The sequence below is a fragment of the Xyrauchen texanus genome, chromosome 9 (assembly GCF_025860055.1).
Source record: "Xyrauchen texanus isolate HMW12.3.18 chromosome 9, RBS_HiC_50CHRs, whole genome shotgun sequence".
In the NCBI taxonomy this organism is placed as follows: domain Eukaryota; kingdom Metazoa; phylum Chordata; class Actinopteri; order Cypriniformes; family Catostomidae; genus Xyrauchen; species Xyrauchen texanus.
This window is the reverse complement of record NC_068284.1, coordinates 38,982,456-39,000,824: the sequence shown is the minus strand read 5'-3', so window position 1 is coordinate 39,000,824 and position 18,369 is coordinate 38,982,456. Positions and strand designations below refer to the sequence as shown.

The following is an 18,369-nucleotide window of genomic DNA, read 5'->3' as shown; positions in this document are numbered from 1 at the left end:
AAGTGTCCTGAGATATATCACCGGTCTCTGTGACAGCTTTAGACTCTGTAAACAGCAAACAAAAATATGTCCGCGGACAATGACGCTTTCGACCTGTCAATCAGTTTGCATAATCTCATAGAATTGTAGTTGCAGCAAATTATTGAGGCTTACTGACATTTTCAAGCCATGTTGTTCATAAAAGTTATCTGTTGAGGGCGCTATTTTGCTGCTGTTGTTTTAATCAACCATTTCTGCTCGTGTCAGCCTCAATAAAGCTAATTTGGTACCTTTGGAGTGCAGGGTTTTGAAAAGAGGGCTGTGGCTAATACAACTGCTCAGTCTCGTGGAAGTAGAACGGCTGTAGAAATCGCTTACAGCACTTTTCAGTTTGCAAGATTAATGACAGTAATATCATGATGAAGACAATGTAGAGGTGGCCCGATTGGAAAAGTGGCAGTTCCTTTAACTAGCCCAAAACCCTCTCACACTGGCCCCTGGCCAGCGGGCTATCTTTAATGTTGAGCACTGCCAGAAGTTTTAAAAACAGTCTATTTAGTCTATATCCTTAAAGTACCGTGATTGGTGTCAGATGGTAAAATATGGTAATGTTATGTATATACTACGGTACTGAATGAAGACCATATTAGTATACCAAGGTATTTACTAGGGTCTTGCACAGGTAATTGACTAATCAAGTACTTGTTCAACACCAGCTAACTGCATATAAAAAAATACTACTTGAATATTGCAAATTGATTGAGAATTGTAATGAAATGTAATAACTAAATCATTCATATTGTCCATATCAATTTTATTTTAAAAAAAATATGCAAAGTTTGTTGAAGTTAGCTTATTTTGAAACCGTTCTTGGTAAAGTTTGTGAATAAAGCAAAATACTGTATAATTCAATGTATGCGTCTGATATTTGTAACTTTACGAGAAATTGATTATTGTTTTTTTGTGGGTAAGAGTACTACTTAATTTTACATAGTACTCCAAGGCAGGGGTTTTCAAACTGGGGACCGCAAGAGGGAGCTAGGGGGTCCACAAAAAACTTGACAGAAAGAAAAAAAAAACATATTTAAGATTATAATTTTTTACATAATTAATTTTTTAACCTAAAGATGTTAATAACCAAATCAACATACAGTTTCGTGATGTATAAGAGTGGTTCCTTGTAACGTGTTTATCCCAAAATACTTTGCGCCATTTACGTTTTGCACTTCTAGTAAGGTGAACGGAGCAATTAGCGGCTAAGTACATGCTCTACAAATGATGGAAAGATTTTTAAATAATCATGCTCTTGCAAGCAGTTCGTGTCAATCGGACTTGGCGAACGCTAAACAAAAAAACTAGAAAATATGACAAATCTTACATTACGTTTGGTTTTACCTGTATGTTAAAGCAGGGAGTCGAGAGACCCCAGTGTGTTCTCTGTCAAGAGATTCTCTCCAATGAGTGCATGAAACCATCCAAGCTCAAACGCCATCTACAGCAGAAACATCCCAGTGAGGCAGGAAAGTCCACTGGCTATTTCAAACATCAGGAGTTGTGTTTGGCCCGGCAGACTAGTACTTTTCGGCAGCAAGCATCGGTCCCTGAGAGGAGTTTAAAGGAATGATATTTGGCATCACTCCACATCGCGCATGCTAAGAAGCCGCACACGATTGGCGAAGCATTATTATTACCAGCTACTAAAGACATTGTCAGGGAGTTATTTGGAGAGGAAGCAGCACGAAAAGTAGATTGTGTGCCTTTGTCGGACAATACAGTGAGCAGACGCATAGGTGACATGTCCAATGATATTGGTTCGCAGCTTTTAGAACAAGTGCAAGCCAGTGAATATTTTGTACTGCAGTTGGATGAAATCAACTGATGTTGCAAATCAAGCAAAGCTTATGGTCTACATTCGTTTCCTTGGGCAGGACAAATTTATCGAGCAGCTTCTTTTTTGTAGACCCCTTGATGGCAGAACCACAGGGCAGGACATATTTAATATGATGGATCGGTTCATGGCGGTCAATTCAGTAGACTGGTCTCAGTGTGTTGGAGTGTGTAATGAGGGTGCTGCCGCTATGACCGGTAAGCACAGTGGTGTGGTGACCCTGATCAAAACTAAAGCCCCCAATGCTGTTGCCACACACTGTATGCTTCACCGTGAGGCTCTTGTGGCCAAACGCATTGATGATGATTTGCATCACGAGGGATGTAGTTAAAACTGTGAACTATATAAAAATCACACCCCTTGAAACAGACTATTCGGTTTTCTCTGCAAAGAAATGGGTGTTGATTATGAGAGCTTGCTGCTTCACTCAGAGGTACGCTGGATTTCCCGCGGTGCTGGTGTTAAATCGCGTGTATGCACTGCGCAAAGAGTTTCTCTCTGGTGAAAAATCAGAGCTTGCCAGCTGTTTTGAAGATGGCTCATGGATACTGAAGTTGTCATACATGGCAGATTTTTTTTCCTGCATCTCAGTGTCCTCAGAGCATGCAAGGGCACAACATTCACATACTGAACGCACAAGATAAGGTGCGCGCGTTCACACAAAAATTATCTCTGTGGGAAAGCAAACAGAAAGAGGTAGTTACAGAAATGTTTCCTCTCTATAACAAGGAGTGCATCTCCTAAACAGCTGCCAACATCACACCCATAATCCAGTCTCACCTGTCACATCTTCAGGGCTATTTTAAACAATATTTCCCAGATTTGAACAACACCCATCTGGACTTTGTTAGAAACCCATTTGCACCAGGGATTGGCACTCATCTGGATCTAGCAGCCCAAGAGCAACTGATTGATTTGACAAATGAGGGATAGATGAAAACAAAGTTCCTCTGTCAGAGTTTTGGATGTCTGTGAGAAAGGACTACCCTGTTTTGTCTGAAAAGGCAATAAAGTGTCTTTTACCATTTGCCACAACCTACTTGTGTGAAGCTGGATTTTCAGCACTGAAAGTACTTCAGTCCAAGCACCAGGCCCGTCTGGAGGTCGAAAGTGACTGTCACATATTCCGTGTTGTCTTTTGTTTTTATGTTGAAATTCTTGTTTAGTTCCTGTTAGTTTTGTAGTCCTTTGTATTTCTATTACTTCATTGGTTCTCCCAGATTATTTTCTGTGACAAGGCAGGCAAAGAATGAGGATCGAAGTGCAGCTTTATTAAAATAAACAAGAAAACACAGAATAAAGAAAAACACAGGGAACAGAGCATAACAAAACATGCAAGAACTAACAAACGAACTGGGGGAATCAAGGGCTTAAATACACAAGGGAACGAGGAACACCTGGGGAAACAATCAGGGAATGAGAAATAATCTGGGAGAATCAATCAAGGAATAGAACTACAAAGGACTACAAAACTAACAGGAACTAAACAAGAATTTCAACATAAAAGCACAAAAACAAAAGACAACAGGGAATATGTGACAGTGACATGTGCCTGGCTTTCACTAAAATGAAACCACGCATTGACAAACTGTGTTGAAGCCACCAGGCTCATCCATCCCATTAGGACATCTTGAATCAGTGAATGTGGTGTTGTTTAGTTTGATTCACATGTTTGAATATGCAAATGCTGCCCTTCAGGTTTAACTTTTCATCTAGCAGTGCATTAATACTGTGAAAAAATTTACCCTGTGCAGTTAATGTATATATTTTATCATTGTTCAGAAATACAAAAAACTACAGATGCTAAATATAATTGTTAATTGTGAGAATTATTTTTGGCTATAGTGAGTTGCCAAATAATAATAAAAAAATAAATAAAAAATAATAAAAGAAAATTGTTATTGAAACAGCATTTCATATTTATGTTTATTGTAATATGAATTGAAATATGTCTTTACATTATATACAATTATTTATTCAAAAATACATAGTTACCTTTATATTTTAGGTAAGGGGTCCCCAGCATGGAATCATCATATTTGGGGGTCCTTGTGATTCAAAAGTTTGAAAACCCATGCTCTAAGGTAATTTAAAGAACACCACAGTATTCTATACCATGGAAAATGTCCAAAACAACATCAACAAGGCAATACCACAGTACTTCTTGGTACTATATTTACTTTTTCTTGTGTAGTAATTATACATATCATATAGCAAGACATGATGTGAATGGGAAGTCCCTACATTACAGGATTTTGTGCATGTCATGAACAGAGGGTGACAGCTTAATCTTGTGAAAGTATGCGGTTAACTGGAATGAGTGACTGTCACTTTTAGAAGCTCTTAAACAATTAATTCATATTTACCTATTTGTGTGTGACCCACAGCAGTTCTGAGAAATTTACACTGCATTTGTGTCCACACGGTTATATTGCATATATTACTGTTGCCGCTATGTATGTGTTTGTGGTGTTCTGATGTGTTCAAAGCATGCAGAATATTTTTGGGCTAAACTTAAATGTAATAATGTATGAGTGGTGTTCTGTGGTGTTTAGGGTTTTTACATATGTGGACACCCAAACACCACATGCGTGTTTGTTGGGCATGTAGTTTCAAAACTATGGGCATTAATAGAGAGTTGGTACCTCCTTGGTACCATGAATGTAGGAATTTGAACCCATTCAGACAGAAGTGCATCAGGTTATTATCGATTATCGGCAAAAATCCACACCGATAATTTTCCCCCGTTGTGTCCAGTACTGGAGTGGATGGGAAGGGCATGTTGTCATTATACAGTACGAGAGCGGCCTTTAGAGGTGAAATAAAAACTATCTCTGATGAATCATGGTGGTTGTTTTGACACGTGAGTAGGGCTGGGTATCGAGTTCGATACATTTTAGGCACCGACCGAATTGCCTCTAAACAATCGAGTATCGATAAATTTATTGTCGTTCGGTACCAAATTTCGATACCTAAGGGGTTAATCTTGTCAACGTCAGTGATGAGCATGTAGCATGCTAGATGTGCCCAAATCTACAAATGCCGGTGATTGGCTGTGTTTAGGCATCAAGGAGAAACACTAATTTACGCCAGTTACGCCCAGAGATGCGGCTCACATGTGAGGCTGTAGTGTGTATGCATCCCAACCCCCATAGATGGAAAAGATGTGGAAAAGATAAAGTGTGACTACATTTTACCAGGCTCGATGCCAACAGCGCACGATGCAATATTTGTGACAAGATAATTGCGACAAATCTGATGAAGCACTTGACAGTGCACGGAATAAACTTAAGAGCAGAAAGTTGCTCCGTCTTCGACTGCAAGAAGACTGAGCCGGTGCAATCATCCTCTCAGCATCCTCCAGCCACAGAGCTTCCTTCAACTTGCCCACCACACGAGTCCTCCTCCAAAACTACTGATGAATGCAGCTGCGCTATGACTGGGACACCAACAGGTATGGTTAAATTTTAGCAAACAAACCAACAAACTAAATCGGCTAACTTGTAGTGGTACATGCTTGTGTACATGTTAAATTAACGTGTACATTATTGACATTAATTACATTTCTGTGCGCGGTGACATAGTCCTATAAACTGGGACCTGGGTAACGTTAGATATTGTTTGAATGAATGGCTATAAATAGCTAGCTCATTTAATGCTAAAAATGCTTTAGGGTTGACAGTAACTGATCAAGTTTAACGTACATTAAACTAGTTATCTTGTTAAACCGTACTTATCCTTAGGGTTGGCTGAATTAACAGTTTAGCTTTCTTGTTTTTCCTTTCCTCCTCATATTAATGTTATACCTCTGCCCCTGCCGACCCTGGCCTGAGGAGACCAGAAGGCTCAGGAGATGAGTCTTTGAGTCTGTAAAAAAGTAAACAAACTGAAAAAATAAAACCAAAGTTTTTTTAGGTAATCTTGTTTGTAATCTTGTTAAAACGGATTTCATAAAATTGGTATCGGAAAAAGTATCGCTTAGGAACCGGTATCGAAGTCAAGATATCAGTATCTAAAATGTTTTAACGTTCCCCAGACCTACACGTGAGACTGCACGTTGAATGCAGCGGAACACTACATGGAGCTGAACAATGCTGATTTAAAACACCAACAACTAAAATGTATACAGTACATGTTGTCATATCATAAAGTAATTCATTTCTAGAATAGACGCTGCATTAATAGAGAACAGCAGTATGTTTGCAGACCAGGCTGAGAGGATGCTAACATTAAAGCTAACCTCAAGCGGTTAGAACAATGTGACAAAAAACACGCAAGACCTACCCAAATGTTTAAATAAAATGCATTATCATCTATTTGCATTAGTTTATATCCAGTAACGTTTATGCTTTAGCCAGCGAAGTTGTATATTTAAAAGGTAGTGAGAAATTTGAGGAAAATATCTTCATGCAGTCAAGAGAAACTTATAAACAAATCAGAAACCCATCCGATTTTAATACATTTTTTATCCTCACAGTAATACGTATTTTTGTAATATTGAATAGATAATCATCAAGTGATCAGTGTGTGTGTGTGTGTGTGTGAGTAACGAGTTTCTTGGAGAATTTAAACGAGCGTAACAGTGCAAAATACAAACAAAAATATCACTGAATCTTATAGAAGGGTTAAAAAAAAAAGCACAAGACATTGCAATTCACTAGTTTGCCCTTGTTTCACATTAAAGACCCCTCACCAGAAGTGAAGTGATCAGCCACTTGAAGATGTGCAATAGCTCTGTGAATCACAAAAGGCTGTGTTTAATAAGTAAATATATCAAATGCACACACAGCATCAGTGAATGGTGCTGCTCTGTTTACACACACACTTGCAGCTATTTTTAGGCTTCACGGTGCGCAATATTTGAGTGCTACTCACAAACAACATCTCAGATGTAGATGCTCAATAGTTCAGTTCACTTATAATATGCATTTAGAAAGGCACTGGAGGTGCATTTGTCCAGAATTTGAATAAGAAGCAAATTAAACTACTGTGAACTTGCCAACAACAGACACATACAGGACTTCCTGGAGAGTTTGGATGGAATGTCAAATTTAAAAGCGTGAGGGTTTAAAAGTAAGGGTTAAATAAAAGCTTAAGATATTGCAATTCACTACTTTGTTTTTTTATGTGTAAAAAGTTATCAGTAAAATCCTATATCGGTAGACCTCTACTGCAGAGTTATTGGCCCGATGGTGGGAACGCAGATAATTTTGGTCTTGTGGCTCGAGGTCCGAGGCTATTGGCCCCCGCTAGCCAATTGATAGCCCTGGCCCAATAATGGAAAAGTGGCTAATGGGGTTCAGATCTAGCTATGTGCAGGCCAGTAAAGTTCTTCCATACTACACTAGTAAATAATTTCTTTATGGACCTCAATGTATGCACAGGGGCTCTGTCATGTTGGAACAGAAAATAGCAATCCCCAAAACCGTTGCCACAAAGTTGGAAAAACACAATTGTCTTGAAAAGTAATGACATTAAAATTTGTCTTCACTGGAATCAAGTGGACTAGCCAAACCTGTTAATAAAAAGGGGTGTCAACTTATTTTTTGCTATGTAGGGCATTATACAAATTGGCCATCCCTCACGTACAGATGCTACACTGATAATAAAAAAAAACTCTCTCTCTTTAGACCAAGAACAAAAACACCTTTAATAATTATATTCAAAGCAGCCAAGAGCCTAAATTAGCCCAAAATAGACATAATAATAATATGCATTCATAAAACCACATAACATGTATAACAAACCTTATCATAACAGTTTTTATATGCACTTCAAAGGATAGTTCCCCAAAAAATAAAAATGTTGCCATCATTTAACCAACCTTGTGACATTCCAAATCCATATGACTTACTTTCTTCCATGTAACAAAAAAATAAAACGTTAGACTAAATGAGGTTCTGGTTGCCTTAATCACAATTTGCGTAAATAGTATAGAAAAAAATATACAACCAAATTTCTAATAATGACTGAGGCTAACATTCTGCCAAACATCTCCTTTTATATTCTACAGAGGAAAAAAAAGACATATAGGTTTGTAACAACATGAAGGTGGTTAAATGATGACATATAATTTGTTTTGAGTATACTATTCCTACTCCACATTAGATTATGATCTATGAGATAATCTGAGACTCATTGTATAAAGTTGGTGTTCTAACATGTATTTCTGAAAGTTTATCTGAGAGTTTTTCCAGTGAAAATTAAACATGATACTTGTGGGTCTTAGCAGGAAAGTCAGTATACTAATAAATGGCTTCAATCCCCCTGGAGAAAGTTCAGTGGAAATGTAGGCTCTGCCAGTCATAAAGGAAAATTTCTTGAACACAATTCTAGAACAACACCTTTGCCAGGCATATGGCAGTGTGAAAGCCAAGGCAGTGAACAGTCGCAACATAAACTGACATATTTTTTCCAAGGTTATTCTGCTACTAAAATACCTCTGGTAGACTGGAGCACAAAGCCAAGTTGCTAGGATTGGGAATTACCTGGAATCCTGTGATTCTACAGTATAATTATACCAGGGCCTTGAGAGATAATCTGTGTATTGTGATTCTTTTTTCATGTGTTGCTATTATATAGCAACAATCAATGTGATTTCTTTTTTAATACCTACAAATATTAATACTATATGACACCGGTTACAAATTGTATGTTTAATTTCAAGCTTGATCTTCCTATTATCAATATGAGTGTGTTGAATCTGTACAGCTGTGCTACAGTAACATACATGGGTGGTCTTGGGTGTGGAATAATACAATAAACTGTAAAACCAGACTGAATATCCTTAAAGACATTTCTGGAGTAATGATATCCCAGGATGGCTTTTTGAATTTTGTTTTCAAGTTATTGCAAAGAAAGGGGCGTTCTCATATTAGACACAACCCCTCGTTTTAAAATGAGGCATTTTATTTTTCAAATCAACTCAATAGATTGTGTAACTATTTATCTGTGTCAGTGTGACAGTCTACTGAATCACATAACACTGAGAGATTACCAATGTTTCCCCTAAGATATTTCTTTCAGCGGTGCTGTTATGCATGTTTCCATAATCACAGACCTGTATTAATGTGCTCTGGTCAAGGAATAGCTTAAAACAGGGATGCCAAAATCTATTTCAGCCTGGGCCACATCAGGGTTTATTTGTGCCCTTAAAGGACCCATTGATAATATGGCACCAGCACCTGATTTGGTAGCACCCTTGCAATTACCAATAATATTACATGTTTTGATATTTAAATCCACATTTGTCAGTAAAGCATTGATTTTGAGGTTGGGATGCAGATGAAAATTATGATAAGAACAATAACATCTGCAGAAAAACACCTAATGTTTATACATTTAAATAATGTGACAGTGTGACTAAGTTCTCCTTTACAGATTCCTTTCATCAGGCTCCTACTGATTAAACTACAGTAATTTATTGGCATTTCTGAAGGCAAACAAAACAACTTACATTTTCCTACAATTAGAGAGCATTAAAAGAGAACAGATTTTATACAGATGGAAAACTGATGGCTTGGACCATAATAATTATGAAAATGTTCTTCCATAATATCCATAGTTTTAACAATTACATTTGTAATAAATCCATGGTAACCATAGGTAAAACCATGCATGGCTCCTCACCACCATGATTAGTAAATATCTTTTCTATATAAAGTACTGGTATTTTCTCACTGGCATTTAAAATAGTTAGATTGAGAGTTGACAGTCCACAAATTACCACACCTGCTCTGCGTTTGCGCTGCTTTATCCTTTCTGCTGTGTTGATAATTGACCCAGGAAGCGTCAAGCGCTGTTAATAATGATCTGTGGGTCCGCAAATTAACACATCTATTCTGCGCTCCCACTACTCTATCCATTGAGTAGTGTTGATAATTGGTCGCACATTTGTCAGTAACAGTATCGCTGTTATATTCTACTTTTGAAGTGAGCAAAATGCACTCCAAAACATACGGATAACAGGGGTAGGCTCATTAATATTCAAAGGGAGTGGCCTGGATAGCTTAGCGTGTATTGATGCTCACTACAACCCCTGGAGTTGCGAGTTCGAATCCAGGGTGTGCTTAGTGACTAATGACTAAACAAACCAATGGGCCCAGTTGCTAGGGAGGGTAGAGTCACGAGTGGTCGCGATTAGTGGTTCTCGCTCAAAATGGGGCGCGTGGCAAGTTGTGCATAGATCGCAGAGAGTAGCATGAGCTTCCAGTGCTGTGAGTCTCTGCTGTGTCATCCACAATAAGCCACGTGATAAGATGCGTGGATTGACAGTCTCAGAAGCGGAGGCAACTTAGACTTGTCCTCCGCCACCCGGATTGAGGTGAGTAACCACGCCACCATGAGGATCTACTAAGTAGTGGGTATTGGGAATTCCAAAATTGGGGAGAAAAGGGGATTAAAAAAAAAATATTCACATGGAAAGTGCTACCTGATACATTCTTGCTCAAGGACTAAGTGAAATGAAACAAGTTTGACACGTGTGTTATGCGCATGTATTTGTGTGTGTGTGTGTGTGTGGGGGTTCTCTTTCGCAGTGTAGAAAGCCCACAGCTGACTAGGGCTGGTAAGCATTATGTTGCATCAAGAATATAAAATGAACCTTGTGAAATTGAATATGCATTTTGCAGCAGCACAGTGGGGCTGCAAAATGCATATAGGGGAAAAACTGATTACATATAGAAACCATCATCAGCACAATCAAAGAGAGAGAAAGAGAGAGAGAGAGAGAGAGAGAGAGAGAGAGAGAGAGAGAGAGAAGAGAGAGAGAATGAAATTCCTTTGACGATTCTAGATTATTCTGATCAAAGTGAACATACATATTGATTACAATATATGGACTTTTTCACCTTTTCCCAAGCTGGCATAATTTCATTTATTAACCACAGAATCAGGGAGGTTTTCCCCACTTCCAACTTTCCGTTTGCACACACATTAATCACATGCATTCATGGAGCACTTTATTAGGAACACCTGCACACCTACTTATTCATACAATTATCTAATCATCCAATTGTGTGGCAGCTGTGCAATGCAGAAAACCATGCAGATACGGGTCAGGAGCTTCAGAAAATGTTCACATCAACCATCAGAATGGGGAAAAAGTGTGATCTTAGTGATTTCGACCGTGGCATGATTGTTGGTGCCAGGCAGGCTGGTTTAAGTATTTCTGTATGTGCTGATCTCCTGGGATTTTTACACACAACAGTTACTAAGAATAATGCCAAAAACAAAAAAATATCCAATGAGTGGCAATTCTGCAGACGGAAACGCCTTGTTGCTGAGGTGTCAACGGAGAATGGCCAGACTGGTTACAGCTGACAGAAAGGCTACGATAATTCAGATAACCACTCTGTACAATTGTAATGAGCATAATAGTATCTCAGAATGCACAACACATCAAACCTTGAGGCAGGAAGACCACATCAGGCACTTTATTAGGACCATATTGTTTCTAAAAAAGTGTTCAGTGAGTGTATTCTGCTATATGTTTTGACTATTTTTAGGGATGCACCGATATCGCTTTTTCTCTTCTGATCCTATTCCGATATTGGAACTCTCAGTCTCGGCCGATACTGATCTGATAACAGTGTTGTTTTTGCATAATCAGTTTAGAATATCTTTACATTATTGTGTGGATATAATTGGGTTTAATACACAAACTTCTAACTCCATATTATTTCAATATAAATGTTTAGCTTATTAAGAAACACTTTATTATTTACTAGTATACTGGATAATGCCAGTATCATAATTCCAGTAAGTCATCAGTAGAACAGAAGCAGTTTTTGTTTTGTGCCTCACATGACCTCAGCTGACAACTTCATTGAATTCTACTCACGCAACACTAGTTGAGTACAACAGTAAAGAGAAGACTCAGGGGTGCAGGCAAGAATTGCAAACAGAAAAACAAAAAGAAAAGGTTAGAGTGGGCAAAGAAACACAGACATTGGACAACAGATAATTGGAAAAGAGTGTTATGGATCTTAACCACATTGAGCTTTTGTGGGATCAGCTAAACTGTAAGGTGCGTGAGAAGTGCCCGACAAGACAGCCACATCTATGGCAAGTGCAACAGGAAGCGTGGGGTGAAATGTCACCTGAGTCTCTGGGCAAACTGGCAGCTAGAATGCCAAGGATCTGCAAAGCTGTCATTGATGCACGTGGAGGATTTTTTGATGAGAACTCTTTGAAGTAGTTTAAGAAGTTCATTAAATGTGAGTGAACAGACCGCGGTGCCAATGCTTCCTGAACCATGGGTGGCGAACCGTAATGTTTGTTTTTTACTGTCCGTTATACCCCTAACAATTTCCCTATGACGCTTGTGTAAATAACAAACATGGGATATGATGAAGACTTCGCTATTTCATTCTCTGTTGCTTTGCTTTATTTCCAGATATTCCAAACTATGTTTCTGTGTTTATCTCCTTAACCTTCCATCATGACCAGCCGTAAAATTGCACTTTAATCAGGGCTCCAGACTAACTTTTCCACTGGTTGCACTGGTGCTACCAACTTTCTCAGTTGGTCGCACCAGCATATGATTTGGTCGCACCTTTTTTTTTTCTGCTACATGCCATGGGATTAATCAATGCATGCTAATGAATAGTGGTCTTAATCTGCATACCCTAGTTTTGCACTGATGTAAAAAGAGTGACAGTGACACAAGACCTCATGTTAGCAAAATGTTTTAATCTTTTAACTATCAAATCAAAAAAAACTATTATAAAAACATTTGTTTTTTAATGTTTGATATATAATTTTACTGTCTTCACAGGAAATTTTTTCAGCCGTCTTTTTTCGCAGATTGTCTGCTATCACTCCTATAAATTGGGCACAGGCTATGTCGTTGGCATAAGTGGGATTAACATTCAACCCGTTCTTTTTCATCAGTATAATTTCTGATTTGAATTTTGTGAACGGGAGTTCCTCTTTTGCTATGTTATAAACAGTGTTACATTTTATAATCACTTCCTTTACCTCTGTCGAGCGATTACTCGCATCTAACCGCTGAAAAGACGTAGGAAGGGGCTCGGTGTTTCGTGAGACACACCGGTCCCTACAGGTTTTATGTTTTTTGCTTTCACTGTGCAGTTTAATAGACTCAATCTTAAATTGCGTAGACCCTGTAACAAATTTAGAATGACCTGCAATGGATGGGCCACACTGTTTACAGTAGCCTACAAACAATGCATGGCATTAGCCTCGTATCGCAACCACGGGTACTGTCTAAGCCATTGCTGCTGGAAGTTGTGCCTTTTCTTTTTCCTTTGCTCACTCGGTTCCTCCCTGTCCGCACCTGTGCTCTCGTCATCAGTTGTGCCTGTGTGCTGGCTCGTTGGCTGGTCCTTTCCACCAGCATCCTTGACTTCCACACTTTGTTTTTTAAAGTATTCAGCAATTGACTTTTTCATTTTAATTCGTGAATTCGGAATTGGCGCGTTTCACCATCAGTGTGCAATGCGCGTGACGTGTACGTTGTTTATAAATAAACTGCACGTTTCTTGCGGAAGGACACTGTAGCCGGAGCTACTTCTCTCCGTTAATGTCTATGGCGAGTCACGCAGGCACTGGGCAACATCGCAGCCAAGCCAAGCCCGGGATACAATAGTCAGAATATAAACACTTATTATAGGCGTACCGTAGTGATTCAGGATAAGTCAAAAACACGATTCGGAAAACGGATTCATGATGTACTCGTTCATTTTGAACATAAGTTACGGACTGCAGCAGCTGCTGTTGATACAACGGCGTTCTGTTGCGCGAGCGTCCACTCGCACAAATGCGACCACATAAAATTTGAACTCGCACATTCTCAAAAAATGGTCACAGTCTGGAACCCTGTTAATAGTAGGGTTGCCATCTTTCCCACCTTTTTTTCTTTAATGCTTCTGCACTTCACAAGAAAATAATATTTTGACACATTATTACAATTATTTTGAGATTAAGAGATTAAAAAGTGTTTAAATTCTATTATTTTTTATTATTAGATTTCCCACACTTTTTTGGACGACCATGGGGGGGTGGCTTTAGATTTGGGCACAAATGGGGTAGGGGCTTGGCGCTACCCCTAATGGGGTAGGGGCTTGAGCCCCTGCTGTGCATGCCACTAATGTTAGTTATCCGGTGTTTCCAATGCACATACACACTCTTCAAATACCTGTGAGAATGGCGCAAATGCATTTACATGCCACATTCTGCGGGAGAAAACCGAATGTGTTAAACCACTTTCTCTTGATCCCTTAAACGCCATAAGGAAAATGCTGTTCTTCAAGTATGTGTCTGTTTTAGCATAAAAACGCTTGCAAACATTTAAATGCCAAGCCGCTGATACCACAAATTCCAAAAAATGGGCACCTAGCGTATTCAGTTATCAGGCTAGACAAGTGCAGAACCCATTTATTTCTAAAGGCACAGCTGCAACTGGGTGTTGCTCTACATGAACACATGCATCTGTGGACCTGCCAACTCACTGCCAACAGACCAGAGAATAGATCAGTTAGGATGTCTGTTTCACAGGACAGATCACATTAAATGTCCCTAAAATGGTCTCAGTTTTATGTCTTTCCATATTTCTGAGAGAATCTAGCTCAGCAGTTCTTTCAGTGATCCTAACAGTGCTGGTATATCAGGCTTGTATATGGTTTAGCACACTGACTCCTGCACTACAGCTCAGACACATAAAGACTAATGACCCTTAAATTTGAAAACTTATATACAGTTTGGAATAAAGTGTGCTGGAGCTCTGGATATTCTGATATATAATAATCCAGGACAACAGTTCAGCCTTGAAACCTCACAGAATCACAAACAGTACGCCTCCGTCTTCCTGTCTCTTTCTCTCTCCATGTATAGGTGTGATTTGAAGAGCAGTTAGTGCTTCAGTATGGGCAGCTGAAAGGCTAGAACCTAGAAAGCAAACGACCCGCATGACTGACATATATACATGCTGCAACAATCGCATTATCTAGGTTTGTAAGTTTGATTTAGCAAAACGGACTGATGCATTTATATGACATTTTAAAAAGACAAATTATTGCATTAGTCCGACTGAAATCGAACTTTTTAAGTGCATGTAAATGCACTCAATGAGACCAAAGTAAGAAAGACAGGGAGAGGGGGAGAGGAATAGAGGGAGAGAGAGAGAGAGAGAGCTTAATGTAGTTTAAGAGGGGCAGAGGTATTTGGTGGAAAAAGGAAAGCAAATGGAATGACTGACAGTGTAACTAAACCAAGGACACAGTAGGTCACACATTCACAGGGTCTGTCTCGGTTTCACTGTCTGTCTGTCCCTCCTAAAGCAAGACTTCAGTTACAGCTACTGCCAGTCTCAACAAAACAATATTACTTCATAACACTTAACATCATCAAATTGTCAGCTAAATCATCTCAACTATACCCCACACTCCACATCATCATATCACCTACTTGTCATCACCATAACACCCCAACTTATCATAATATTATCTACAAAATGACAATACTATATTTCAATGGCACTACACATAATCATAAGAGTGACATCACAATAACACACCATCATAACACAACTGCAACAATATAATATACCTCTACATAATAATTAAACTTCACAACCTAATCATAACATCAGCTATAACATCACAGCCATGAACAACATTTGATGTGCTGTTTAGAGCAAACAAAGTGGCCATGACATTTATTTAACAACAAATGATTCACCCCAAAAACATGCACAGGTGGCCGACGCTAAAAACATATAAGCCTAAACAACTCTGCTCATACTCTACTAGAAGAGAAAATTATTTATTTATGTGAACAAACATGCTTTTGTCTCTCCCTCTCTCTCTCTCTCTCTTGATCTCCCTTCAAATATCGAGCTGTAATCTCTGGGCCTCGCATCATTTAACTGTAAAAGCTGTGTATTGAACGGTATTATGTTAAGTGCTGATCCTGAGTGCCGATTTCTCACTTATGCACACTGGAGTTTGCGCTATTCTGGGAGATCTGTTGCCTCAAAAAGGGGTCTAAAAACAAGCCCAAGACGTTTTGTTGCTGTGCCCAGACTGCTTTTCATTAAAGGAATGTTCTGAGTTCAATGCAAGTTAAACTCAATAAACAGCATTTGTGGCATAATGTTGTTTATCACAAAATAATTATTTAGACTTTCCCATTGTTTATAAAAAAAGCAAAAAATGCAGTTACAGTAATGCACTTACAATGGAAGTAAATTGGGCCAGTCCACAAACACTAAAACACACAGAGTCTCAAAAGGGTCAAGCAGGGCTGGTTACAGTGGTGCCGTGACCCGTGATGGGAGTGAGGATTAGTGTAATGTAGCCAGCTGTAGGTAGCTGTGCAGTGTGTAAACCTCACTCCCCTCTCCTCCACTCTCCTCAAGAGGCACACTAGCGACTGATGCTAGAGGCTGAAGCCTTCAGCCTCCTCCTTAGCACGCCGTTGGGGGCCGTTTACCTAGGGAAGAGATGGCAGCAGGATGCACCATGGGAAGAAGGCAGGCCGGCGGAGGGAGTGTGATGCTCTGGGCAATGTTCTGCTGGGAAACCTTGGATCCTGCCATTCATGTGGATGTCAATTTCACATGTACCACCTACCTAAAGATTGTTGCAGAGCACGTACACCTCTTCATGGCAACGGTATACCCTGATGGCAGTGGCCTCTTTTAGCAGGATAATACGCCCTGCCACACTGCAAAAAATTTTCAGGAATAGTTTGAGGAACAGGACAATGAGTTCATGGTGTTGAGTTGGCCTCCAAATTCCCAGCTCTCAATCCGATTGAGCACCTATGATGTGCTGGACCAACAAGTCTGATCCATGGAGGCCCCACCTCGCAATTTACAAGACTTGAAGGATCTGCTGCTAACGTCTTGGTGCCAGATACCACATGGCACCTTCAGAGATCTTGTGGAGTCCATGCCTCAATGGATCAGAGCTGTTATGGTGGCAAGAAGGGGAGCTTACACGATATTAGGTGATATTAGGAAGGTGACTTTAATGTTGAGGTTGATCGGTGTATGTACAATTTATTCAAAATGTGAATTATACTTTTTGTTTTACATGCAATTAAAATGAATATGAGTATTACAAAAAATATGGCATGCAACTGCCCACACAAAATAAGTATTTTAATATAAATTCTAATAATCTAAATGTAAAATCGCAAATACAATTTCAATGGAAATAATCAGCAATTATGAGCCTTAAAAGATTTCAACTTATATTTAAATTTGCCAGAATCTCACTATTTTGGGCTTGCTCCCTTTCCAAACAATGATGATACTATAGTAGCTTTATCAGTTGCCACAAACAAGTAATTCATTCATTCATTCAGAAACTAGCTTACTTGTTTTAACAAGTCCAAGGCTTATCTAACTTTATCTCTAAAAACTTATATCATGTCATTACTATCTCACAATATCAACAAACCACACGACATATCAGTTATCAGGGCTAGCCTAGCAGCAACAGACTGCTTTCATCAACTCATTGAAACAAAGCACAGGACACACTCACAGACACACACAAGAAAAGGTCAATACAGTCTTTCATCACAATGTCAGTTACAGCTATCCGACGCGTAAACAAGAAGTTTATGTACATGAAATTGTGTCCTTTGTAAACAATGTCTTTTCTAAAGGGCAATAACGTCTAAACGTGGAGTAAATCTATCTATCTCTCATATTACTTCATATTGCCCAATTGCTCACTGGTTTCCAGCACTCTGCTGGAGGCGTAGATATTAAACAAAGCATCCGGAGAGCAAATTCGTGGACAAAAACACACTAATTGTAATAAAGCTGTTCTTTCCCGAGTCGAGAGTTAAAGTGTCCGGACTGTCCCAATCCCTTCCCCCGCTCACTCCGTCTCGACTATACCGCCATATTGCAGCCCTCACCGGCTGCGTCCAGCTCAATTGTTTTACAAAGCGCAATCAGATGATACAGTGTTACAGTATCTCACCTTGGCGATGGCTCTCCTGTACCGCATAGCGGCCTGCTGAATGAGCGTGTGCACTCTAAGGTTGCCGTCTCCGCACGGAACCACGACCCGAGTTCTTCCAAAACACACCGTCACTTTCATAGTTTCCACTTCTCCTTAGACCTTCCCGTATCCAAGGGAAACTCTGGATCAAAGGTTCCCGTACTTTGAAGTCCAGACCATGAATAATCTTTGATTCTGCACCTTGGCGGCTCAGAAGTTAGTTAAAATCGGTACTCGTTCCGTTTCATCGCGGCTGCGGGCTCTGTGTGGCGGAGTATGACCACCTGTTTAGTGTTTGGGATCTGTGTACGGGAAACGCTGAATCGGTTCGGGAATCAAGGAAACGGCCTTCTTTGCATCCTCTGGCGGTGGGGAATGGAACAACCGCGACGGCTGGCGCATAGTGAGGATGCGCATACCTGCACGAGTATGTCAGTGGGATTGGTTTAGCATGGGGGCATCAGTTTCCAAATATATATGGGTCAATGACTTGACGCTCAGTTTTTGTTCGGATCTATT

At 39.5% G+C, this 18,369-nt stretch overlaps 1 protein-coding gene across 2 annotated transcripts in view; it reads right to left on the bottom strand.

The window, feature by feature from the left end:
* The window catches only part of LOC127649294 (partitioning defective 3 homolog), a 119,379-nt gene extending 101,238 nt beyond the window's left edge, over nt 1-18,141 (bottom strand). For both annotated transcript variants that reach the window (XM_052134339.1, XM_052134340.1), the window contains exon 1: nt 17,830-18,141. In XM_052134339.1, coding sequence (XP_051990299.1) covers nt 17,830-17,949 — 120 coding nt within the window. In that variant the 5' untranslated portion in view covers nt 17,950-18,141. The remainder of the gene's footprint in view (nt 1-17,829) is intronic.
* Between the last annotated feature and the right edge of the window lie 228 nt (nt 18,142-18,369).